The 27901-nt window shown below is 36.8% G+C and overlaps 1 protein-coding gene across 1 annotated transcript in view; it reads left to right on the top strand.

Annotated features, from left to right (window-relative positions):
* MYOM2 (myomesin 2) overlaps window positions 1-27901 on the top strand; it is a gene marked incomplete at both ends in the record, with an annotated part of 69864 nt that overhangs the window by 7951 nt on the left and 34012 nt on the right. The window contains 13 exons of the mRNA XM_080615924.1: window positions 3892-3980; window positions 4062-4112; window positions 4379-4543; window positions 8860-9021; window positions 10902-11043; window positions 12627-12826; window positions 13988-14041; window positions 16437-16564; window positions 19585-19768; window positions 23246-23420; window positions 24813-24934; window positions 25757-25777; window positions 27148-27335. Coding sequence (XP_080472050.1) covers window positions 3892-3980; window positions 4062-4112; window positions 4379-4543; window positions 8860-9021; window positions 10902-11043; window positions 12627-12826; window positions 13988-14041; window positions 16437-16564; window positions 19585-19768; window positions 23246-23420; window positions 24813-24934; window positions 25757-25777; window positions 27148-27335 — 1681 coding nt within the window. The remainder of the gene's footprint in view (window positions 1-3891; window positions 3981-4061; window positions 4113-4378; window positions 4544-8859; window positions 9022-10901; window positions 11044-12626; window positions 12827-13987; window positions 14042-16436; window positions 16565-19584; window positions 19769-23245; window positions 23421-24812; window positions 24935-25756; window positions 25778-27147; window positions 27336-27901) is intronic.

Raw genomic sequence — 27901 nt, 5'->3', positions numbered from 1 at the left:
CTGATCAGGCGCTCCAAGCAGCACCACCAGCATGGCTTTAAAGGAAAAAAAAAAAAAAAAAAAAAGCTTAAAAATGGAATGAATCTTCTCTTCTAACTATTCTTATTTAACAAATGACACTGTGCAGTCAGTGCAGCGCTATTTTAGTTTGATTAGGCATAAAAGATTTGAGATGATTTAATCTGAGAGAGGTAGTGAGACCTGCTTTTTCTCCTGCTGTAAGTAGCAGTAGAGCAGAGGCATTGCAGCAAAGGCAGTCTTCCGGTGCAGAAGGAAGAGCCTTTGAGAGCAGAATAGGGTTAATTGGGTGATAAACTGCAGCTCTCAGGGCTTTGCAAGTATGCAGTACCAGTGAGTGTATAGGCAGCAGGCTTGAACTCCTGCTCTTCTTTCCTTGCTGAAATGCAAGCAACAGCCCTCAGTTTGTGATCTTCTGACCTGTCAGTTACTGTCCATTATAAGCTGCAATAGTAGGGAGGTGGCCACTTCATAACAGAGGTCCCCTCTTCAGTAAAAACAAAACCCAGTCAAACAAAAAGGATGAATCAGATTCAGTGTGACTGGGGAATCAGTGCATGAGATGGTAATTCCATATCACATTCCATTCCACATTTTGATGTCATATATCCATAACACTGAAAATTTTGTCATTTGGATTCAAGGGAGGAAATTTTAACTCTGTAAAATGCAGTGCTTCCTGTTCCTGACACGCACTGAATTGTGTTCCAATTCAAGCAAAAATGTTATTTCACTCTTAACTCCTATGTTTAAATGTACACTAGGCAGATGGATGAATATATGCATTTTAAACAGATATATCTGCCTGGGGAATATTCCCTGCACAAATATTAGCACTTCAGAACCTCATGTGGATTCAGGGCAATTTAATTTTCACAAAAAATATTAGTACCTTGGGATAGATACAGCTCTGAACTCACACTTCATCCTATCTAAATGTATTCTATGCATATTTTATCTGACCTTTGTAAAAGTTGGAAAACACATTCTCCATTGTGATGCAAGAATAACTGTTGGAGAGACCACACCTTACCTCTTGGGTACTTGAAATGTAATTTCTAACTGGTCTTGACTCAATGAGCTTTACAGCGCAATTTAGGAAATCAAGGGGGTTTAGCACATAGGGAAGTACATAGTTGCCAGAATAATCCTCAGTCTTAGCATTATCTGGCATGAAAGGAGAGTCAGGACCTAGGTGATTTGCCATCCTGTCCAACTTTCTTCAGAGTGGATATTAAACAAATGTGCTGTGTAGCTCTTACCCACTAACTCCATACACTTCTAGTATCATATCTGAAAGCATTCCACTGAGTGATAGGTTATCTAAGATGGTTTGATTTCTCAACTTGAGTGTCAGGTTAGAGATTATAGCAAGGATTTGTAAATTACTTTCAAAGCAGTGACCTCCAGAAAATGGGTAGAGATCTTAAACAGCAGAAAGTGCTTGGCTTGGGGAATTGTTCATAATAACTGTAAGTACCTTGTTTCTTTTCATGAAACCAAAGGATGTTGTAAGAGTGTGGCCAGTCATTTGATCAGTAACTTCTTTCTTTTGTTCTCCCTGAGAAAATGAATTATCATTCCATCACTACCTTTTGTCAAATAGTTGCTTTCAGACGTTGAACTTCTTGGGCTAAAAAACCCCCTACTTTTGTGAATCTCCTGTCTCTTCTAGAGACTTTTAGGATCCTATTCTGTTTTCTCTACCTTGGAGACCACCGCAAATAGGAAGATCTCATCAAGACATGTATTTTGCTGCTCCTTATGGGGAGGGGACTGAAATAAGCACAGCTATATATCCATTTGAAAAGTTAATCAGGTATCTGCCATCCTTTTGACAAGCTGGTGCACGCCAAGGTGTGCCAAGTGCTGTTGTAATACATTAGCACTAAGGTGATCAAGATCCAGTTCCTGGGGACAAATGATGTAACACTGTTTAATTTGCTAATACATAACATGCATTATAAAGTATACTATCTACTATTTACTTTATAAATATCTCCTTAAAGTAAGGATGAGGTGCAGAGTGATGAGAAACCCTTGCAATTCCAGTACAGTTAATTCTGCAATGCCCTTTCCTGTAAGAAAATTCCAGGATGCCTCATTTGTTGTTAGCTTATTTCATTATAGCAAGACACTGTACTGAGCTGTGATATATGTATGAACTACGTGCATTTCAGTATAGAGACATTATAACATGACTTAGGAAAAAAGCCTATTCTGCAGTTTTACCTTGCTTTTGGCTTTTTTTCACCCAAGTATTAGATAATGTGAAACTGGGATAATAAAAAAGGTCTTCTTTTTTAGGAAGGAAGCTAGTGCAAGGAAATGTCATCAACTTTGGCAGCTTTCAAACAAGTCCAGAATCAGTTAGGCTTTATATAGATTTGTGAACAGGGATTGGCATTTTTTAAAATCCTTCCTAACACCAAAACAAAACAAAACAAAAAATTTAATAGTATCAAGCCTAATTTTTTTCCCAGACTTTGTCTGTTCAGTCTGTCGTAGAGCACTCAAGGGCTTCATACCAAACGGCAGGTTTTTTGGTTAAATAGCCTAATTTTAGGACTGACTCCTGTGTCTTTGTTAATTAATTGTATGATAAAGTTTGCCTTTTACTGCTTTATTTTGTGAAATGTGTGTCTGAAGAATTCCCTCCAGGAGGAGCTGTTAGCCCTCTATATTTGGAGAGAGAGACATCTCAGTTTAATAGGGCTTTCATCAAGTTGTGCTTTAGACATTGCATTACAGTACAGACACTATCATTTTTATGATATGACACTGTCCAGAGTATATGCATAAGCTGAAAAATAGGTGTCTGATGTGCCTGTCACAGGTGCTACATATTACAAAACTGGCATCCTATTATGCAATTTAACTCAAACGCTTTTACGTATGCTTCCTTTTCTCACAGTTGGGATATATGACCTCTTAGAAGACAAGTGAACCAGAATCTCATCCCTCTCATATGGCAGTTGCCAAGAAAATACAGATTTGTTCTTCTGAGAGGAAACTAAATGTGTGCATGCAGAACATCATTGTATCTCATCACTGGGAATTTCTGAGTCACCTCCATTAAATTCATTACTAAATGAACTACACACAAGCAGGATTTAATTGTGTGTATTTCAGAAAGCACTCTGATTATCTAATAAATAAAACTAATAGAAATTACAAGAAATAAAAAAAAATCAACAATTTTGTTTGATGGACATATTGTAGAATGCGTGACTAATGGAAAAATTCAAGAAAAAAATACTGGATTGGACCAAATAAAAAGTATTTTGATTAAAAACCAAAGTATTTTCTTTCCTATTAAAGTAGTATGTTTATGGGAAGAAAGAATTCTGATTTTTTTTTTAAGATTCATTCTGAAATGTAAGAATTAAATATCATGCTTTTTTCAAAATTGTTACTTCATTCACACTAAGTTCTTTCATAAAAATTGAGGAAATTTTATTCCACCCTGGGAATCGCCACAGAAAGAGAAATTTCTGTAAGCGTCACACGTACTTTTCTTCCATGTCTTCTTCTTGAAGTATGTGGCAGAAGGGCAAGATGGCTTAAGGAAAAAGGTTACATACAGAAAAAGAATAGCCAGACTGGCATCCTCTGGCTATGTCCTTTTGGTCATACTCTAAAGGTCATTTCCAATTCACTCAAGTTAATGCAGCCTGTCACTAAGCTGTGATAAAACTGCGGTAAATATCAGCATCACTTTCTGATTGTCTTTCATCAACTTCTTGCACTGTGTGACAACAGCAAAGAGCTTTATACACTTTCCTTGGGATTGACATAACTTGTTTTGTAATATCAGTCATTAAGAGAATTTGTATTTGTGCAGTCATCTGTTTTCCTCCTTTCCCTTTTCAGAGCTGATTTTGATGATTCTGCTACCTATTCAGCAGTTGCAACAAATGTCCATGGGCAGGCATCAACTAATTGTGCTGTGGTTGTGCGAAGTAAGTCCTACTTCATGATTAAAACCACACATAAATATAATGCTCATGTCATTAAATGTTTATTGTATGTTTATCTTGTAGGGTACAGAGAGGGTGAAGAGCCTCACCCAGCTGGGATAATGCCCTTCCACTGTAAGTATTGTTTTGGTTTTCCTTAGGTAGTTTATGTACTCTTATCTGATTAATGTTTTACAGATGAAAAAGTTGGCTTTTTCTGGCTTTTCTTTCTATGCATTCAGTTACGATAGGAGCTGTCCAGATGCTTTTGCTTTCCCGGTTGTATTTCTAGATCAGCATTCAGTATAATAGAGAGCTCCATCTCCTGTTCAGGTTGGATAGTAATCTGTTTGTGCCAAGTACAATTATATTCAAGAATGTTTTCATTTTGTCATGCATAGTACCCCTGTCGTATGATGTTTGCTTCACTCACATTGATGTCCAATTTCTGGAGAAGTTTGGAGTCACTTTTGCAACTGAAGGTGAAACACTGACCCTGAAGTGTTCGATGTTGATCACCCCAGACCTGAAAAGACTACAACCTCGTGCTGAGTGGTATAGAGATGGTAAGTTAGTACATTGGGTAGAAGCTACCTGGAAAATGCTGGCGGAAACACTGAGGGCACAGATCAGGCTTAGAACATGAGATTGTCATAATTATATTTTGAATAGGGCAAACAAATATCTCTCGTTAGAATTTATAGACCCACATTCTTTCAGTTAAATCAGTTGGTCAACCTTTTCTTGCGTACACATTTACAGCAACAGGGGCAATCTCATATTATCTAATAACACAGTAGTTAAACATTTACTGACTAGGTGGAGATCCAAACTCACTTCCTAGATTTGACCATGATTTATAATTGAATGCTGTGACCACTGAGCTGAAGGGCACTCACAGAGCAATAAGGTTTGAAGCACTGAGGTGTGTGCACAGGTGTCCACTTGCATCTTATTCCAGTATTTATTGTGAATTTTATATTAAAATTAATTTAATGCATAGTTAAGAAATATTTATAGAAAGTAGGCCTGAAACACATGCCTTTGCTCTTCTGTTTAAGTGCCATGTCGGTAGGTTTTCCTTCTTTTGTCAGTGAAAAGTAACACCATGAAGCAGTCTTAACAGGAAATACCGAAAACTGAAGCATATCAAATACTCTGGTGGATGGTATTCAAACCCTGCATAAGCAGTGTTTGTTCACCACACAAAAAAAGGTCTTGAAAGATAAAATTAACTACTTAAATTTAATGGATAACAGGCTCATAATGGATATTTAGCTTACCACTTTTAACCAACTATAACCTCTGTGTAGGATTCTAAAGTAAATATTTTGCCTGAGGATTTAAGGAAAACCTTGGTTATTTGTGAATGGTGAGACCTTTCCACAAAAGGACCACATTTGAGAATGTTGGACTCCCAAGACTAATGTTAGGACTGGTCCTAGGCAAGGAAGCAGAAATTTCCGTAGCTGAAAAAATGTAATGTATGTAATAAATGACTGTAAGATTCATAAGACAGTCAAAAGAATTCAAGGTTAGTAAAATCAGAACAAGGATGCTTTTATTGCTGCTAGTTATGCTTTTTATTTCATATACATAGTAGTTTTACTTGGATTCACATTTGATCCTTCAGGGAGAGACTGTTACTCAGTGCTCAGTGTTTCATTCCTATTAGTCTATCACTGTGGATACTTCATTGTGATGGAACTATTAGATGTTACTAAAACAAAAAAGATGAGCTGGTCAGAATGGCTTTTTTTATTGCTTGGTGAATAACACGAAATCTAAGGCTCATCCATAAACCCAGATTCTGTTGCCATTGAAAAGTGCAGGGATTTGTAATAACCATAAATAAACACCTCACTCTGAGGTGAGTCATTAGTACCTTTACTTTGTCTCTTACTGTGCCCAGTTTCTCAGGGTGTCAAACCTCTGAGATTTTGGGTTTGAAACTGCAGCTATGACAAACTGCTAATTTTCAAGGGGTGTCCCATATTTTTCCATGCTTCATTCATGAATTTTTCTTGTACTATGGATAGGTGAACAAAAGCTTACAGCCCTTTCAGTTTGATCTTTCCTAATGCCAAGGCATTTCCCTTTTGATATATAACAATATCATGTTCTTTGTTTTCTGCTTTATTTGACTTAAGTTTGCCTTCTTACATTTCACACACCTTACCTTTCACACACCTTCTGTATGAAAACCTGAGATGAAAACTTTGGTCTCTTTGTAGCCAATAGGTTTTTGTTACGGAGTCAGATAGGCTTTCATCCCATTATTTTACCTATATTTACATGAAATAAGACAAATAAGCTTAGAATTGTCCTTTCTTGCTTATACATGTATTGCAATATATTCAAGAGGTATATAGGTGCATCAATTGGCAAACTTGTTTCCAAACACAGCAGGAATTCATGCACTGTGAACCTTTGCTATGTGCTGTACAGTTCACAGTGTTAACTCTCCTCCTGAAAGCTGGGGGCAGATGCAGAAGTTTAAATAATGAGAAGGTTAATAATTTGTTCAAAATCACGTGGTTTAGATATACTTTTTTTTTTTCTTTTTTTTTTTTTTTCTTAGAGGTAGTGTCTTGCATTAAGACAAACTGTATTTTTCCTAAAATTTTCTGGTTTGTGTTAATCAAATAATAATAACTAAAGCCCTGAGATAGATATGTATGATTTACTTCCAATAACTGTAAACGAGAGAAATATGTATTCAGCATTAATAAGCTTCACGTGAGTGAACCTTATGGAGGATATCTACTACATTCCTATGGAAATATAAGTCAACTGAATCAAATCCTCTAAAGTGGTTTGTGATTTTATAAACACGAATATGATGTGTATAATTCATAGCCCACTTAGAACAATTTAAGATACTGAAAGAACTAAATCAAAATAATACTTTAGAAATGTAAATCTAGATATGAACTCAGCTGGTAGCAGGAGCTTTCTGTTGTTGATCTCTAATTTAATATAAACATTATACAGCTATAAGCACCAGTATTCTGTAACCATTAATATTGTAAGCTAGAATAAAATAATTGTATTCAGAGGGAAAAATGGAGTGCTGAATTTAACTGAAACTTCAGCAGACATGATGAAAAGAAGCTTCAATATCAACTAATGCCCTGCTCTTTATATGAATTTTCAGCAGAGTGATGTTTTAGGAAAATTATCTCATGTACTTCAAACAGCATGTAAGGCTGGAGTCACACTGCCTCCAAGATAGTCTTCTAGAGGTTTGTTCTTTGATAAATTCTAGGAGAAATGGCATAGCCCAACAAGTGGATAGACTGGGAAATTGAGAGCAATACTGAGACCCTGCAATTGTAATATTATTGTGATGACAGGTGCATGAATACTTGCTTTATTAGAACTTCTGAATATGTTTGTGTCCTCAAAAATTTACTCTTCTTCTTGACTTGTCTAGAAAGGCATCCAGACTGCATTAAAAAAGAGAGCTCCTGGTTTCTTAGGGGATCTGGTGTGTCTTTGGCCTTATGTGAAGGAGAGTTTTTCTGTTCTTACCAAACATGACTGCTTCTGCAGTTTCTGGTCTCAGGTACACATAAAGGGTGGAAATGGATGATTCTTGCCTTAACAGACAATACGGACTTGTCTACAGTTTCTGTATATTCAGACTAGAGTGTCTACCATTCCTCTCAGGCTTTTCAGGTGCTGTTCACTGAACTTCATTTTTTCTTCAGGATTTTGCACAAAACTCATGCATTGGTTGAAGTTTCTAGATTAAGATGTTTACTGATTTAATTTAAAGTAATTCATGAGCCTACATATCTCTCAGTACCACTGTGATATGCATGACAGAAAGGGGACATGCAGATTTTCTAGGTAAGGATTTCATGACTAAGGATCTCATGGGAAGGAGTGTGATGGAATTTACTTTTTTCAGTTCTCAGAAAACAACTGTATGCTTAGGTGATTGTGCAATTTACTGCTGTAAGTTTTAGTAGTGTGTGTCTTCCAGATGCTTTATTATCTGAAAGTGTGTCATTTTTTAGACCTTCTTATGCAGTTCAGCTGGTAAGTGAGAAAACTGATTCCTTTGCAGTTGTTTGAATGTCTGCTCCAAAGTATATTTAAGCAATAGAATAATAAACATTTATAGATATTCAGCTCCTTTAAATGCAGTTCTGCTGCACTGATTACAATAAATTAGTATGAATTAGGTCTTAGGGAGTTAAAAATCAAAAATAATCCAATCAGTTATTAAAAAAGGTGGTATGAGAAAGTCCCTTGGCTAGCATAAAATATCCTGCTCATTCATCTGCTCTGGTTCCACTAAGCAATCAGATTAATTTGCATTAATCATGGGTCACCACCTCTCACCTGTGAGAGATTCAAATTTAATTTCATTCACTGCTCAACAGGCATGCCTTGAAGGTTTAGATTTGGTGTATATTTATAGCAGTCTTCAGATTAAACTGAAACCTGGTCTTCGAATTTGGAGGAAGAAATTGAATAATCTGACTTTTGACCTGAACAGATAGCAAAACTTATTTAAACATGAAACAAAGTTCCACCCTGCATTCATTACAGGGTATGTCAGATTTTTATGTCCATTGTTTTGAAATGTGGGCAACATTCTTCTCTGTCAATGTATTAAAAAATTATAATGATGGAAATTCTGTTGTTGGCACTTCATAGGGTAGTCTGAGACCTCATATTCTCTGAAATTCAATGAGCAAATAAGTTTCGAGAGATGCAGCTTACTTTCTGTAGAGTTTTCAGAACATCGAAGCACCATCACTCAGCATAAAGTCCGCATAAAGGTTAGTTTGTGCAGGTGATTAGCACAGGGCTGCACTAGGACATAGATTGTTCTGGCCAGCATAGTAATATGGGTCTTCTCTTCCAGATGTGCTGATAAAGGACTCCAAGTGGACAAAGCTGTATTTTGGAGAAGGCCAGGCAGCTCTTTCTTTTACCCATCTGAACAAAGATGATGAAGGTTTATACACCCTGCGCATGGTAACAAGAGGTGGCGTGAGTGAATACAGCGCATACCTGTTTGTCAGAGGTAAGTTTTTCACCTGTTTCTTGAGGAGAAATTAAAAAAAAAAAAAAGCAGTGAAAAGATTAGTTTTATTAAAAAAATCCCATGTAATGGCTGAAGCACAAAAGAAATCCAGCCTTCTGGTATTTCGTAGTCATTTAATTTATATATAGTACTGTGTTATTAAAGTCAGTCAATAAATGGGGGGCTTCAAGAAGAACACACTTCTGAGGACATTTTCTTTCCTGAAGAACCATAGAAATCCTTCTTTTGATGAAACAGCTTGTTTCTTTCTTTGCCATCTCATTTCCCTGCAGGAAATAAACAACTTTGCATACTACCAGTCCTCACTGTGATGATTTTAGCTCTAGAGATTGCCAAGTAGGAATAAGCCTTTTTGAGCACTCTCTTATCCTGTGCCTGGCCTTAGGAGGAGGCACGGAAGAAATCAAAAGAAATATTCCTACCACTCTACCACTCACAGTCACCACAATAATCAGAGAAAAGCATCAAAATAAGAAATTAACTCACTGAAGAAATACAGTTTTCGCAAGGGACATAGCGAAGAGGAGGTAAATGTATTAAAATAGAATAAAGGCCAGAAACTTCCTTCACATTTGCATGCGCAACTTTCTGAAGTGAGAATGAGCTTCCACATGCATCTAAGAGCAGAACCCAGTCTTCACTTTTCATTGAAAGAGTGAAATGTCTCTTGTTGAGTAGTTCTTTCTCTCTCTTAGATACCTCTTTCTTGATGCTGGCAAACTGGAGCAGCCCTCCTGAAGCCATTGGGGCTGTATTAATTTTAAACTTTGTTCTTGGAAATGTATTGGAACATATGTGTCTTGCAGAACTGTCATGCAGACAATTGGTATGAAGTGGAGGGAAATGAATATGTTATCACGGGGTTGAGATCCATATTCCTCACAGGACTTCATGAGGGCTTAGCAGTATGCCCTGAACAAGCCACTCTGCCACCCTCATCTCACTGGAAACAGTTTGCTGAAGTTCTCTATTTCCGAATTACCTTCTAAGAAAGAAAGTACTCAGGTGAAAAAGACCCACTAATATATAATAACTTTGCTATGAGTTTTTGCTGTAATAGTGGGTCTATTTTAGGTATATGTATTTGTCCATTTTATATTATGACTGATCCCTTTGCATGTACAGGACCCTAGACTTGAGCTATGTCTTCTGGAATCTCTAGTGTCCTCTGTTGGCCTTCCTCTTGCCTTTATTCATGTAGCCTCTGATGTGATATTGAGCACCAGCCACCTCAGAACTGATTGTAATTAGGCTGTATAATTTTAGAGTTCATAAAAGTATTTTTCTGTTATAGAAATCTTTCTTTGAAGGGAGAGAACTTTACCTCTTAGAAGACTTCATTAGGAGTTGTAGATTCACATCAGTCAACACATCTCAAAATGAAGCTAGAGAAGGTTATCTTAATGGTGGAACATAGATTATTTATGCCTGTTGGTATTGTAAGACTTTAAATAATAAGCAAACTTAGAAACATACCAAGAGTTTGCAAAGATTTTATTCTTTAAGAGAATTATTTTCTTCAGCTACATGTTCTTTACTGAGTACCTTGGGCTGATCAGCAACCCACCGAGCCACAATTTTCAGCGGGAAAGAGCATCAAAACCACATGGGCTTTTAATTCTTGTGAAATGTAATAGATGTTTTATGCCTAAGCTGCTTTTCTGTCCTCAAAAATATCCCTGAAGATCTTTATCTATGTGGAGATGTAGAGATTGTGGGCCTTATTCATTAGTGCAGTGAATTAGTGTGTAGTGAAATCCTTGGGCTCCCATTCATATAAGCAAATAGTACAGTGAACTGAAAATCTTCCCTTTTGTCAAGTCAGGGTCAAAACTGATTTATTTTTATTTGTCACTCAGATGCTGATGCATTGATCGCAGGAGCACCAGGGGCACCAATGGATGTTAAATGCCATGATGCTAATAGAGACTATGTTATTGTTACCTGGAAACCACCAAATACAATCAATGAGAGCCCAGTCATTGGGTATTTTGTTGACAAGTAAGTAAACACTGGGATTTGTTTAATTTTGTTCATTGCCAAAACCATATAAACACTGAAGAACAAAAGAATTTGCCATTATATCATTCAATATATGGATTCTTTAGATATATTTTTACAAACCATTGGCACTGGAACTCAGCTGCCTACTGTGTTAAATTACTAGATTGCTCCTTGGCAAACTTGTAGCCCAGATGTTCTAGCACTTTCCCAGGTACAGTCTGGGAGTTAGCAAGGGATGGGGACCATTCCCAGTAATCAGGTGCAGGCAGATACCTTTTAACAAACACTAAAAATGTTCAATAATATGGATGTGGCCAAATCGGAGAATAAGCCCTAACTGGTTTATAGAAGCCAGAATCCATGGGCTTCTTCAATTACATTCAGTCTCCTTAATCTGTACACTGCAAAAGCTGAAATCTAGGAGTTACTACATTACCTTTTTATTTCTGCTTTAACTGTGGTATGGCAGGAGCTCCCAGGAGCTGCTAGTTTAAATCAGAATAGCAATCCTCTCTCCTTCAGTCTGCTTTGCACTTTGCTGGTGTTTCAGCTGAGGGAAGGCAGCCAGGGAACAAGGGATCAAGCACTGTTTTGCATTTCTCTTCCACTGAAGTGCATGCTTGCCTCTTGTAAGCAGAGCAGAACATCTAATCCTTAGTGTCTGAAACTGTCAGTCAGCAAAAACGTTACTGGAATGATTTCATAATGTACACTGCTCTACACTTTAAAGCAACATTTGCAGCTCATTGTTATTTGCTATCCTGCAATTTGATCCAGTTCAGTGACCACTGTCTGGGAATTGCTAGAAAATGTCGGTTTATGAGTGGCAGTCAGTATGAGGAAATTAACTTAAGCTCTGGGGACTCTACCACTTATACCTAATTTGTGCAGCGCATATATCATGGGAGTATTTAACCTGTTTTATATATAATTTAGTCTGCTGTTCCTTTTGACATTTTGCTTGGATTACTGCAGTGTCAAGGAGCCCCGGATCATGACCCTATTTTTCCTGGTACTGCCAGGGCAAAGGGCAGTCATCTCCACAAAAGTTTATAGTAGTAGGACACAAAAGAGATATGTATACACAAAGGAACCAGTATGAGAACATCACTCTGCTTCTTGATGACTCCTGCAGTCAGTGGCCCAGCCATTGTTGGAGGGAAAAACACAATGATTCTTGCTTAAAAATATGACAAGAAAGAGATGGAAAAGATTGGGTGAATGTTGCAACTTCAGCATGTTCTGTGGAGATGCATATTAAAAAATAAAAGTGAATAACTTAGTTTTTATCTGACAAGGAAGAGAACCAAAAGGAAGGGAAGCAGAGAGAGCTGAAAAGGCCAAAAAACATGCAAGAAAAATCATAGAATGACCTTTGCAATTGCATTATGAATAAATATTAGCAGGGTGGGAATTGGTTGCCTGATCAGAGGAAAGAGTGTATAGGTGTGTGACTTTCATTAATAAGGTGTATGGTTTAGTTCCTCTCCTTAGTGACTATGACTTGTGTGATTCTGTGTAGTATGGTATATATTTATTGTGGAATGATACTGATAAATGCTGCCTTCTGTTATTCCAAGATGTGAAGTAGGTTTGGAAAACTGGGTCCAGTGCAATGATGCTCCTGTAAAAATCTGCAAGTATCCTGTGACTGGTCTTTACGAAGGACGTTCTTACATATTCCGTGTGAGAGCAGTGAACAGTGCTGGCATTAGCAGGCCTTCTCGGGTGTCTGAACCAGTTGCAGCTCTTGACCCAGCTGACCTGGAGAGAACACAAAGTAGGTTATGCAAGGCTGAAACAGATGTTGAATACTTATTCATTTATTTATTTATTATGTTTCTCTTTGCTTAGTTAGCTTAAGAAGCAGAGTTTATTTCTTCCTTTCATTGAATATCTCACTACTTTCAAGGTGGGGGATGTGGTTACAAGGGCAAGTTCCATACAGACAGGGCCTGGGGACTTCCATCTAATTATGGCTGGTTTTCCTTAGCTTTAAATTTAGATACTCATTATCACAAGGAGAAATGTTTTCAAAAGAAGTACCTGGAAGCTTTTATCATTTGCACTAGCAGATGGGCCCTCAGATCCCATAAACTTCTACGTGTGCTGGTAGTAACTTTTGAAAATGCTATTGAATACGTCTTAGTTAAAGAAAAACCAAAAATTTTCATATGAATTCATTGGTTCACATGCTGTTGTATTTATCCACATCTTTTTTTTCCCAGTGAAGTGCAAGTACTGGCACAAGGCCCCCAGTGTTATAGGTTGGGGGGGTCTCTGAGATTGTGACTTTTCTAGCAGATGGAGAGTCAATCTATCTAATGAACAAGCTTTTTCTGAAAGCTCATTTTGTGTTCAAGGCCACTGCAGACTGCAAAGGAGCCTTGTGAGAGCTTCTCCATGAACAGAGTAAGCTGGCTTGCTCTGGGGAGTAGTTTTATTGATTTAGCTTTGTCCTAAACCCATGTACAGGTTTTGTATATCGTGTGCTTGCACACCTTCTGTTTTGTGTGCTCTCCTTTTATTCAAAGGGGAATTGAACTCATTATGAAGACTGCAGAGCACTGCCCCAATGTTGCCTGTAAAATTTGAGATGAATATGCTGTGTTTCTGTTAGCTTTTTATTAATTCCTAAAAAAAAAGTCCAGTTCATGATACAGTTGTTTACTAATCTGCTGCGGAATTGAATCCATCTACTGTGGTTATGACTCTTCCTTTTAAGTACATCTTTAAATAGTACTTCTCATGCTCTGTTTTTCTGGGACAGTGAATGAACCAGTGTATGACATTGAGTTGAAACCATATGGGGAAAGATTTAGGAACAGGGTTATAGAAACAGAGGTATATGGGCTTTTGAACAGGTCCTGGACAATAATTTGCAAAATCTGTAAATTTATTGAACTGGTTCAAGAAACTAATTGAATACTTTGATTAACAGCTATTCATATGGATGAAGGGCGGAAGATTGTGATCAGTAAGGATGACCTAGAAGGTATGTAGCATTTCAATTACTTCAGTCCACCTGTTTATATTCCAAGAATTTAGCATTATAATTAGAAATATAGCTTGAAAAAATCCACATAGTAGGTAAATTCTTTGTAATAAACAATAAAGACAGATATTCTGCATTGCAAGGCTGAGAGAACACAGGTGAAAGGTGAAGTCTAAAAGTACAGAGAACACCACACACCCAAAAGCATGCTGATAGCATCTCCTCACCTTTTAGCTTTGACTTGTGCTAAGCTGAGTTTAAACAGCTGAACATTGCATCTGATTGCTCACATTTCCCTTTCTGCTATACTTCTGGGAGCTAAATATAGCTTTTTTACACTGAATTTGATGATCTGAGCAGGTTATTTCCATTTTCATGGAAACTTCTGCAATCCATCTGAATTCTTTAATTAATATCTCTCTGAATAGAGAGGTTGTGCATAAGGTTAATGTTATACACTAAATATTGTTTTTCCTTAGGAAAACTGAAGAGATTGCTGCCAACTTCTGAGATAAATCCTCAATTTCTTCTGTCTTTGGTTGTTTCTATATGTGGTGATAATTTTTAGGCTTGGATAATGATCTTCTTTTCACTTAAACTGTCAAAAACATTAACTATAATGGCTTAGTATTAAAAAATAAGGCTGTCTACTCTCTTCCACAAAGGTTATAAAGCTGTATCTCCAAAAATAACACACTAAAAGAAAAACCATGTGAAAACAGGTGTAGTTTGAAGGAGAATCAGACATTAAATGTTTTCCCCAGTGCATGGGCAGGATAGATGAATTTTCTCTCTTTTACAGAGATGGTACCCTGGGTGAAATAATATGGGTATTACAGGATCAGAATCTTATTATAGTATAAGAATATATTTGTGTTGCTTGTTTGGCTTAATAGAATGTACTCCTGCTCTCAGGATGGCCTGAGAGTGATCAGAGGTGTTAAATGGCCACTCTGGCATAGACATGAATAATATTTGGAATTCAGTTACATGAACGTGCAAATCTAATAAAGGAGTATGGATATGCAAATATCATTGCTTATATAGAACATTACTTTCATCCGCTAGATTGGAGTTTCTTAAAAAGAGATCCTATAGATCACAAGCGGATTTACTTTTTTAGTGCTATTCTGGGGCAGCAGCCTGTGTCATCATGTTTTACCATTACAAATTATGTCAGCTTTAGGGTTTTCCAGGATGTAAGAAAACATATTGTGTTTTAGTTACGTGAAAGCAATTGAAAACCTTTTGACCTTACTTCATTGTGTTGTGAAGGATTATTGTAATTTTCTTTACTGTATGTTAGTAATTTTGTCTTAAACAGCTGATTCATGTGCATTTCTTAAAGAAAAAGTGTGTTTGTAGGAAAACAAGTACAGAAAGCATTGACAGAAAATAATTTTTCTTTGGATATGTCAGTTTGTTTAAAAATTTTGTTGTGCTTGGGAAATGTGTATGATGAAATAACTTCAATACATTTTGAGCCTGGTTGGTTCTGCAGATATTTATGAACTGTTAAAACATCACTCCCATGATTTAGAGATTATTATCGAAATATTTTTGTCTTTTAATTGTCAAATCCTGATAATTTAGAGGATATATGCTCCTTGCTACTCTGAGAAGTGGCAAAATATATCTTAAAAGAACAAAACTTTTTTCTTTCTCTATTGCAAGCCGTAAAAAATAAAACATTTCTAGGTATCTGCTGAGTTGCTACTTCTGACCCATTTCCAAGAGGAAGCTTCTTCAGAGCTGTGTGCTTGAACTGGTTCATCATAGGTCTGAGCCTCTTTTACCTAGTGCACCGTTGTAATTCCTGAGATAACGAAACTGTCTTTTTCACACACTGGGTGAATGACTTGACCATAAAGGGCCATGCTGAAATCCTCCAGCCTGGTCCATGGTACACAACTCCTGCCCCATGTTTCTGATAACCCTGAAGAGTAAGTGGGTAGAAGGCCAAACCAAGTAGCTGGTGGAGTCACCAGAGGGCTGGGGGCATATTCTAATTTCTCATAATAGCTCTTTAGACTTCTGTCTTTGATAAAAAAATATCTCGTTTGCATATCGTGAGTAGTTTCTTTTCCACAACATTCTGCCCAGCAGGTAGAAGTAATTCAAATGTGATCAAAGAAAAAAATGTGTCAAATGCACAGGTTTTCAGGGGGCATATTTAACTTTTATTGAAAAAGTACATAACTAGCTTTTAAAACTGATGCCTTATTTCTCAAAATTTAATTGAAGTGAGCAAGTGAACTGCACAGATGGTACCATTGCTCCTTATAGCTGAGCATTGCACTGCAGAGTGTGAGTTCAGAAAGACGAGCTGTAGCATAAGTACTAACCCAGGGGTTGATTTGCTGTTTAACATTCACTACCTCTGTTACTCTTCCAGGCGATATTCAGATTCCAGGCCCTCCCACCAATGTACATGCCTCAGAAATCAACAAAACATATATTGTACTCAGCTGGGATCCTCCTGTTCCCCGTGGCAGGGAGCCACTGACATATTTCATTGAGAAGGTACTGTACTGTACAGTGGCATTTGTCTGTAAGGTGTTTCATTGCTGTGTGCAATTACATTCAATTCATTTTTAGAACTGCAGAATGAACAATAAAACTAACACATTCTGTGGTCTCACAGGATTTGGTAATGGGATGCCAGAGAAATATGGAGAATCAAATGTCTTATTATGTGATTTAATGAGCATTGAAATTCAAGGCCCAGGGGAAAGGACACCCCTGTGCTATTTGCGTACTGATCTCATTTTAATGAGAACAAGCTACACATGTAAGGTAGTGGTTTAATGGAAAAGAACCATTTTAAGATTTTGCAGTCCTACAGGCAAGTCTGGAAGTTTGCAGTCTGTCTGTATTAAAGGGAATTTTCTGATAGTCCTGTGGTAGAGCTAGGAATAAACAGTGACTTATAATTTGATCCTCATTTTCATTTTTGCAGGCTTACAGCACTCTCTGCTATATCCTGACATTTCTAATTTATTCCTTGTAAGGTCAGCAGCGAGGCAGATGCCTGTCTCAGGTTCACTGCTCCCTGGCAGTCTTAATGGCTGCCTTCCTCTTCCCTTTGACTTGACAGGGGACTTCAGTCATCACAGTAGGAGAGGTTTGTTCTTCTCCCATTTAAACTACTAAGATTTAGACACATCTGTTCCAGAGCCAGGTTTCTAAATTAAGTATGTTGGATTACAGCCAGAGGTCATAATCTCTTCTCCTTACTGCAAAGTTTCTCCAGTAGGTAAATGGCGCCTCATATGTGACCTCTGAAACTCTTACTTGCCAAGCTATACTTAGTTTCTATGAATTACGCCTCTAGCATATGCCCCTTCTTAATGATGCACTAAAACTGTCCATAAAACTGCCACACATTCAATTTGCATCTTCAATATTGTGGCAGCCTTTTCTCAGGCCCTTACCATGCAATTTATTTTCTTCTCACATCTGTTCAGCACATTTCTCCAAAGTTTGTTTCTCAGCCAACCATTCTGTTCACATCACTTCTCTTTTTACAGCCCCCATCTTGTCTTTTCCTTCTCAGTAACATCAAAATCTCCGTTTCAAAAGACCTTTATATCCCATTTCTGCATCCTTCATCATCCATTACCTGCTGGACGTAGAACCAGTGGGTGTAAAGTGAAGTCCAGTCACTAGCTAAATTTTTCAGCAAGCACGTCCCTGATTTCTCACAATCAGAAGAAGTAATGAAAATTTCCATAGATATAAATAGCTAGGTTTTTCTCTATGCAATAAAATAATGTCTTCCTTGTACTTATTCCTGGTTGCATACATCTACTCTTATCTATAAAATTCAAGCATACTGACTTAAGGATTTTCAACCAGCTGTTGGAATGAAAATACCTCATTGTTTCCAGAATATACAGAAATAGCCCCCAAAAAGCTCAGATGTAGATTTCTGCTGAGAATACACCTACGCTTGCTTAGTTGAATTTCATATGAATTGGAAAAGATATATGTCTGCTTGTTTTACGGAAATATCTTTGTATAGCTCCAAAACCAGTATAGAGCAATGACAATAGTGAATAAACAAGACTTAATTAAATGCCAAACATAACAAGGGAAAGTAAGAATGAGGACTAAAAAGTTATTATTAGGGGAAAAAAATATGATGCATTATACAAATTAATACCTGAATCTAAAATCTTTTTGCATATAAATAGCTTATATATATGAATATCTCAGTTCATAGATGAATGTTTGGTTTTTTGATTTTTACAGTTATCTGTTAATTTAGAAAAGCATAATTCTAGAAAAACACAATTTCTAATTAATTTATTTAAAATAAAGAAGTCTCGGTCCTGAAGAGCAAAAACGTATTTTTAAAGGCCTCGGGAAACACGAAAGGAAAATGAGTTCTCTCTGCTGTATAGCCATATTCTCTTAAAGTCATTATTTTACAGATAAATCAAATAAAACTACAGAATAAAACATGATGTTGGTTCTTCCCTCTGTGAAAATGAAATGCAACAATTAACATTTTTCATGGCCAAAACTAGAATATATGGCAAAATAATATTTATTTCATATTTTCCATCTTTTTATTATAAATAAAGTGTATGGCTATTATTTCTGTTATCTATGAAAAAGATTTTGATATATGGGCTCCAGCTGTTTGCGTTTTAATTACATAGCTATAGTAGGCCTCTTATATACAGTGTAGTTTCCAAGCACTTATGAAACACTGTTCCTCCATTAAGAACTTCACAATCTATTGGGTTTTATTCCCACTCTCTGTTCTAAAATTTTATAAGCATTTACCTTGTATGCACCTTTCTGTGCTTGAAGGAAATTTCATGTAAGCTATTTACTGAGCACTTGGGGTTTACTATAGAGTCGCCGCAATATTCCATGGCTAATTTTTGTTTTGGGTCTACAGCTTCTCTGGGGAACCTAATGGACAGCAGACCTGTTGGAGTACTGGTTTGCTGGCTCTCTTCCATGCACAGTTGTAGTGATGATTAGCTCAGCTGCTGCATTGAGAATATTCAAAAGTAATCATTCCATTTGATCAATGCTTTTAGGGACATGACCTTACCAAAAAAAACCCCCAAACTACATAAAGATAAATCACTGTGTAAATTAACATCCCTCTCTCTACCTTTCTGTAGAATTTGGATTAGAACTTCTTGCTTTATACCAAACCTTTGGGCATTCAAGTGAGTTTTGCAGGGCATGAAATTAATTCTTTTGGAACCTATCACAGTTGACAGTCATGGCCCTAACTGAAGGCTAGCTATATGTACAAGTGTGCATATATTGAGGTCTACACAAGCAGGGAGACAGTGAGGTATTCAGACATTTTTGTAGAGTAATGGAATGCGTAAGCTGTTAGAATTTGCATGTGTTAGAGTAAGACACTTTGAAGGATCCTTCTCTCATAGTTTTAAATGAATTCATAACAGGATGCAATACAGCAATATGTTAATTTTTTTTTACAGTCCACAGAAGTGACTCACAGCCTTTTTTTCTCATTTATTTGTTTATTTATTTATTCTATTTTTTGGTAGTCCATGGTTGGCAGTGGGAGCTGGCAAAGAGTCAATGCACAGGTTGCAGTAAAATCTCCTCGCTATGCAGTGTTTGACCTTGCAGAAGGAAAACCATATGTTTTCCGAGTCTTGTCAGCAAACAAGCATGGCATCAGTGATCCATCTGAAACCACAGTACCTATTCAACCAGAAGATACCATTGGTAAGAGATAAATTTTATGGCATCAATATTAAATGTAGTTGTTGTTTTACAAAATGGAAATAGACAACTCATTATAATAAAATTAGTATAACTACAGTAATAGTAATTGAATCAATTGTTGTTGAATACTGTGAAGATTTCAGAAAGACCAAGATGCTAAACTTTAGAAACATTCAAAAAATTTTCCTGATGACCACAAGTCTCCTTGCTGAGGCCAATAATTGTTAAAAAGTTAAATTAATTTTAGTTATTCATTCTAATGAGTGCTCTATTAATGTGACTCGTCAAAAAATAAGAAAATACAGGTTAATTGCCAATTTGGGTAATTATACTATCTGGCTTAGATAATTATATACAACCTAATTCCCTACAGTTCAGATAGATAAGCTAGCCTTTAATTTCTTTCTCAGTATTCTAAGTTGCAAATTACTGCTGATGAAGAATTCCCAGGGCATGCAGATTAGTAGATTTCAGGGATAGGAGAAGATACATCTGCATATTCATTGGTAACTTTCCAAATGAAAATTAGGTGTTTATCTTGGGGCCACATTCATAAACATAAGTGAAAATTTAGAGAGTGGTTTCTCAGCTCATTGATCAAATATCTGGTTTGCTGTTTTACAGTTTTGCAGAGGTCACATGAAACAGGCTCATGTATTGACAACTGTCACCTGAAGAGCATATATATTATACTACTGCACTTGCTAGAAATACAAGAAATATTTATAGTATCTGATATACCATAGTTCCCTTAAAGTTGGTAGATACAGCCTTCAAATATTTGCCATAATTTTTAAAAAATATAATCCATCACCTTTAGCTTGATCCGTAACTATACATAATAAAATAAAGGCATCTTTTGCTTTTATGTATTCTTGATTTGATGTCTCATTAATGCATATAAATTATTTAAATCATTCAACATTCCCCAAGGTAAAGAAGAAAAATACTGTATTTTTTTCACTTAGTACAGAAAATAGGCTATCCCTTAGGGGTTAACACAAGACATTCTGAATAAATCATAGCTATAGCTGAAAGCAGAAAGCAGAAGATGCTATTTTAAAGAGAAACTGCAGGAGTTTTTCAGAGATGGAGTTTACCACCTGAGCTAAAATATATCAGAAGCACATAGCTTCTTTTAGTGGCCTGCACATAGCACCTTTTGACATTCCTGAAGGTAGCTAAGGGTACCTCAGCATTTGGCATTCCTGAGGGTAACTTCATATTGAGGACAACCATTACACTAGAATTATGGGTAGCTTTCTCTCTTGAGCAGAAACTAGAAGAAGGATGGGGTATTCTAAGTCATACAAAATGATGCAATATTATACAATTGAATTGAGTGGTAAAAGAATATTCAGTTTGAAATCAACATCTAAATTTAGGTGTTTCCATGTAGGCATCAACAGATGTTATAGATGTCTCTGCTTTCACTGTGGCAATTGGAGTCTGAAGGATAAGGTGGCTGATGCTGCCATAAGTTGCCCTGTGGCACCCAGCTATAAAGTGTCTACGTTGGGGTGAGAGGAATAATTTTTCAGGTTCTACCAACCAATGATCAGAGGTTTGGTTTAATTGACCAAACAGACATCTAGTACCTTTTCAGATGATTTCAGTTTGCTGTTTCAGAGGAGTGTACGTATTCAGTCTTATATGTCAGCTCCATGTTAAGTTGTTCTAAAATGGTTCTAAATGAATTTGTTTGGGTAATTGAAATAAACGCTAGCTCTTTGACTATAATGGCAGCTTAAGAACATGTAGAACATGTATGTGTAGACACACATAAAGCCCTAAATGGAGATATCTTAATCTCAAATCCTTCTGATCTTACAGATTTATTGCATAAACTTCAATAGTGTATAAGTACTATATTTTATTTTGAGATTGAAAGACTAAATAAAAAAAAAAATGCTTCCTTTCTTTTGTTATGTGTTACTTGTAGTTCTCCACAATATATCATCTAAGGAAACTAAAACCACCTTCAATAGGCAAGTGCTGGATGTCTCTCTTAACCTATCATGAAAGACTGAGACACTGCCTTAGTTCCTTATGGACAGTTATTTTATAGTGTACAGACTGCGTGTTGGCCCTAAGAAAGATTTTTTTTCCATTTAGATCTTGATGGTTTTGGTTCTATTTGTGCACATTGAGTGTTTAGTTCCATATAAACTAACAATGAACTTTCATTGCATGTAAGTGAACTGCCTACTGTTGGGAGAAATGTAGTTCACAGATTGAAGGAAACTTTACCCACTTCTGCTTGGTGCTGCTGAGGTTGGTTCTGGAATATTGGTTCCATTTCTGGCTTCATTAGTCTAGATGGATGGGTGTAGAGGACCTTGAGAGGTCCACTGGATTGCAACCACGACAACCAGAGACTAGAGGTTGTGAGCTGTGGAGAGAGGTGGAGGTAGCTGGGCTTGTTTCGTTTGGTGACTTACAAAGACGATTGTGCTGAACTGTTCTGAGAAATGCCAAATGACAGAAAAAAAAAAAAAAAAAGATAACAGCCATAAATTGTAGGTTACTAAATACAGGTTGGACTCTTTTGGTGAAAAAGGTGTGAAAGTGCAATGATGGAAGAGGCTGTGCAGGGAAGGTGTGAAATCTCTGCTGTCACAAGTTTTCAAGACTTGGACAAACTCATGACTGACAATCCAGTTTAGTGTTAGTGATAATCTCACTTTCAGTGATAAGTTAGACTAGATGGTCCCTAGAGATCTCTTCTAACCAGTGTTCTTATGGTTTTGTGCAATCCATCTAGCTTAGTTAAACACTTAGCATTCAAACCTGTGCTTAAAGCTGTCTTGAAAGGCTGTCCTTTTCTGAATTGAGGTTGTTAGTTGAGTGGAAGGCAGTATATCTTAATGCTTTTTATATAATACCTCTACAGTTTATATGCATTTCTTACGGATGCAGTTGTACTCCAGGGGTATAAGCTATACACAAATCTTTTATTTGAGAGAGAATATTAGAGAGAGGACTTCTGAGAACGAACATTTTCATATCTATATATCTTTATCCACACTGATATTTGAAAATATGTTCTTCAAGGCCAGGTTGGACAGAGCCTTGGGTGACATGGTTTAATAGGAGGTGTCCCTGCCCATGGCAGGGGGTTGCAACTAGATGATCTCAAGGTCCTTTCCAACCCTAACTGTTCTGTGATTCTAAAACTCCCTCCTCAGAAACCTGTACAAAATCAGAGAAGTAGCTTACTCATAGCTTACAGTAAGTTTACTCTAAGAAAACAACATGAAAAATAAATGTATTTGTACACACATGTATAGAATTATCCAGACTTACAGTGAAAAACATATACTAAAATATATATCTCATATAGCAGTATTAACATGGTAGGAGAAGTCATGTCTGTAGAGATGAAATATGATAAAAGTATGCAGTGTTTCATTTACCTCAGCTTACATTTATTTTTAAGTATTTCATAATAGTACATGTTTTCTCTCTTTTTCTTAGTTGCTCCATCTACACCTGGTCAGGTAGTGGCCACAAGAAATACAAAAACGTCAGTTGTGGTTCAATGGGATAAACCAAAGCATGAAGAGGATTTATATGGCTACTACATTGACTACTCTGTGGTGGGATCAAATCACTGGGAACCTAGTAACCATAAACCTATTAAATATAACAGGTATTGATAATAATTCTATATTTTGGGAAGGTTTGAAAACTGTAGGATTGGTCCTAAGCCAATTTACATGCTAAGCAATGATGTTATCATGGAAGATGAATGTTAAATGAATGTGAAGAAAAACAGTCTGCAGACTCTCAGAGCTAAGCATTTTAGATTGCAGGGCAGACTTTCCCTCCTCCTTCCCCCCATCCCCCCCCCTTTTTTTTTTTCTGGAGAGAAGCATCTTTTGTCTATTGCATGACTCCGAATTATAAAAGGAGGTTATAGAGCTATGATTCTGTATGGACATGAATAAGCATAAAATAAATGCCTTCTTAAAATCAAAATAATGTTATGGGGTAAACAGGCCTGGTGCACATGAGGGAGAGTATGAGAAAGAGAGGGAATTCAGAAGCTTTCCCATAGCCCATGGACATCAGGGCATAAGGGCAGGCCATGTCTGCTACAAACATGGTGGGGAAAGTGCTGCAGCTGCTGATACTACTGTGCAGGAAATCCAAGTGTCCCATCCCAGAAACATCAGGGGTCCCTGACCTGCTACATCTATGGATAAAGGATAATAGCCCCTGTTTCTAGTTCCCTTTTCATGATGCCAGCCCTGTCTGTGTTTCTGACGATTTCTTATTCCCTCCTGAAAACATCACACTTCATTATGTGATTCTTCAATTAATTTCCTTTGTGACAATCATTCTTACTTTTGTTGGAATCACTCACAAATGCATGACAAATGCAAAGTTTAGATGTGCAATTTATATTTTCTTATGGGCATATAACAAGCACATTATGTTGTTTAGTGTATTTTGTCAGTTATTAATTTGGAGTGACTTTGTATTCTGCTGAATCCATTGATCAAGTAGTCAAGAAATTTGATCAAAGAAAAAGTAGAGAATAATTATTGATCAAAGGGACTGGGAGAGCACAAAGATAATAAAAAAAAAAAAAGAAAATGCAAACCAAAACAAAATGTTTGCTTTATGTGAACATATCCTACAATAGGATAGTTCTATTGCTACAATAATTACCTAGAACCTCAGATCAAAACTGTAATCTATTTTTGATGGTGACTATGAAAACACAGTGAAAAATATAGTCCCTTCCCAGATAGATTAGAATTCAGTGAGCCAAATTTCAGAGGGAATATACTATAGTTTATCTGACTCTAAGTGGTAGATCAATGTTAGCAACTTAAGTACTGTGACTTTTGTTCTGGCATCCCATCTGGCTGCACTGTACTACATTATATCATTGTATTAAGGTTTCCCTCTTGGAAATATTTTTCTTTGTTAAACACTCATGACGCTGAGCTTTCTGATTGTTGCCCAGATTTCATGTTACAGTGCAGAATGGTACCTGTAAAATGAATACTAATACCTTTCTTTTTAAACTCAGGTTTGTTGTTCATGGTTTGGAAACTGGACAGCAGTACATCTTTCGTGTGAAAGCTGTGAATGCTGTAGGATTCAGTGAAAATTCACAGGAGTCAGAGGCTATAACAGTACAGGCAGCCCTTAGTAAGTATGAATCTCTGCAACTCAGCTTCTTGTTTCTTGAATAGTAGAATCATAGAATGGTTCGGGTTGGAAGAATGAGTAACATTTTCAGCAATCAACTCCTTTGGTCTCATTTGTGGTAACAGTACATTTTGCAGCCACTGAGTACGTCCCCTTAGTGACATTTGTGCTCTGGGATGTGTTCTAGAGAAAAAAATGTTTTAAAAACTAAAGATGTTATGCATAAGGTCTGTTACAAATATTAGGTCAGATTCACTGTAAAGACCAAGTTGCTTTCTGCTCCTCAGCTGTCATAAAGACATGGTAAATCTTGGTTAAGTTAGACAAGTAACTTCTGGCTAATTTGAAGAAGTGCAGATCTGTTCAGCACAGAATCTGCTTCATTTAGAAGAGTTTCAGGAAAATTTATTGCTGTGTGGCTGAAACAAACAGAAAATTCCCTTTGGTTGCTCCAGGTTGGAGCAATCTACCTCCTCTGGTACTCTGCAAACAAAATTTCACTGTAAGAACAATCCATTGTGCAACCTTCAGTGGGTATGATGCATGCTGAGTGAAAGGCTGGATAATTACTTAGAACAAAAAGTACACACATCTGGGCTACTTCTGTCCCATTTTTCATCTGCACAGTTTCGGTTTCATATTGAAAATTTAAAAGTAGAACACCTTTTCCCCACCTGAGTGGCCTCTTCTTCTTGGAGAAGAAGACCAATAGGCATACTTGTCAGAAATAGTTTTCTAACAGATTTATAATTCAGAATGGCTATTATAAGATAAATTTGGATGAGATGTTACTGACAATCTTACTCTATTTGATTTTTTTAGGGCAAAGTGTGTCTCATATGGGTAGGTGGTGCACGGACACTTGCACATATATCACCCCTATGTCATAAATGCACTTGCACCTTTTATTTTGTCACTGTGTGTTTTGAAGATGAGGATTGCGTGGTGTATGTCACTGAACACAGAGCACATGGATCTTACACACAGCTATGGGATGTGGATGGCTTTTATCCATTTCAGTAGCCTTAACAGGATTTTCACAGGGCTATTTAAAGGTGACCTGTATTAGAGTGGACAGAATCTTTCTGTAGTATTATTTTAAGGGCATTTACAGGAGTTCGCTGTGGTCACTCTTATTTACCAAGAAGTGGTAATAATTGGAAAGCCATGTTTTATGGCCTCTCAGTATAATGCGACATTTTAAAAAAAGAACAAAATGACAGTTTTCCTGATTGCTATCTGTTTTCATGCTGATCACCAGTACAGCTACAAATTAGGAATTGTATTAAGGGCCTTTGCTAACGTATTCTATTCTGAATGAGATAAGTCACATTCTCTGAATTTATACTGGTAATTCAACTGAAAATATCCAATGAGCTTTAGCGGCAGGAGCTCAGCCTGTACTGACTGCAGCACTACAGTGTTAAGAAAGAGTATCTCCAGGCAAACTTTCATGCACAGATGGCAAATACAAAACAGTGTTTGGTGGAAAGGGTGTTTGCTAGTAGTAGGGGTGTAAAAAGCTAAGGAAAACAGTTTTATACATCTCTAGAAAGATGCCTGGGTGATATTTCTCCTTCTGCTACATATGGAAGTAAACTCACACAGGTAGACTTATGAAGGAAGTGTCCTTTTTGCCTCAGCAAAGATTAAGCTAGTGATCATCTAAATGTTTTCTACTCATTATAGGGCAGAAAGCACTCTCACTGTGAAGCAGGCATATAATATGGGAATAGGAGTGGAAAACCATGAAGGACATAGATAAGACAGTCATACAACTTCATTTCATTGAAGTTCATAGGCTTTTTTTTTTTTTTTTATCATTGTGTGGTTCTTACCATATTCCAAAAGTATTTGAGTAGTTTATTGGTTTCTTAATCAGAAAAGATCTTCAGATCCCTTTCAATCTCCTAGCATAATACCTGGTCTGAAAACATTTTCACTGGCATTACCATTCCTATACCAGAGATTATCTCTTCCTTCTTGCTGTCTACTGAGAGGGCAGGACATTAAGCAGATGTTTCAAAAGCTTCCACATTTATGTTTGGAAATAAAATTAATTTTGATTAGCAGCTATACAACTACTTTGCTACCAATATGCAACTGATAGCAGTACAGTGCAGAAAACAGAAAGAATACAAAAAGTGCTAAACAACTTATACAGTGCCGTGTTTTAGACTGTCCTAACTCTCAGATTGCTTATTTCTTTATAGCTTGTCCATCATACCCTCATGGTATCACACTTCTGAACTGCGATGGTCATTCAATGACCCTTGGCTGGAAAGCACCAAGGTACAGTGGAGGTTCACCAGTCCTTGGTTATTATATGGATAAACGGGAAGCTAATCATCAAAACTGGCATGAAGTCAATTCTTCCCTTATTACCCAGACAATTTACACGGTTGGTACTTTTTAATACTTACATTTCTGGAGCCGATTTGTATTATTTCTTTGCTTTTGGCAGACTTTTACTTTCTTGCAGAGAAATTCTTTAAATACTTACTACAGTAAAACCAGGCCCTACATTGTGTATTTTGGAGTGCAACATGCCTATAAACTGTAGGGAATTAATGGCTTCCTTTGCTAAGAAATTCTAAGACAAATTCAGGGAGGTTAAGTTTGTGGAAAAAGGTGTGAAGCACATTCTTCACAAAGAACAAGATGAGCTATAAAATGCTTCATTAACTATGTTCATTAATGAGCACTATATGTATTATTGTAATAACATGCAGACAAAAGATGGAAGCATTTTCACAACAGATGACCACACTGTCTGTAGAACTGAAGACTTGTAAGTGAAATGCAGATAGGCTGCGAACAAATTCAACTGTCCCTGTTCTTACTCCCAAAATCTGCCTGCAGCTGGAAAGGGAAGTACATTATAAACCTAGCAATATGTTTTACTGCCTCCTCTCCAGAGTGCCAGGGTGATGATTTTAGTTTTAAGATAAATTACTTCTAGTTGGA

The sequence above is a fragment of the Psittacula echo genome (assembly GCF_963264785.1).
Source record: "Psittacula echo genome assembly, chromosome: 4".
NCBI lineage: Eukaryota > Metazoa > Chordata > Aves > Psittaciformes > Psittacidae > Psittacula > Psittacula echo.
The sequence above is the reverse complement of the archived record's forward strand: the minus strand, read 5'-3'. Positions and strand labels throughout refer to the sequence as shown.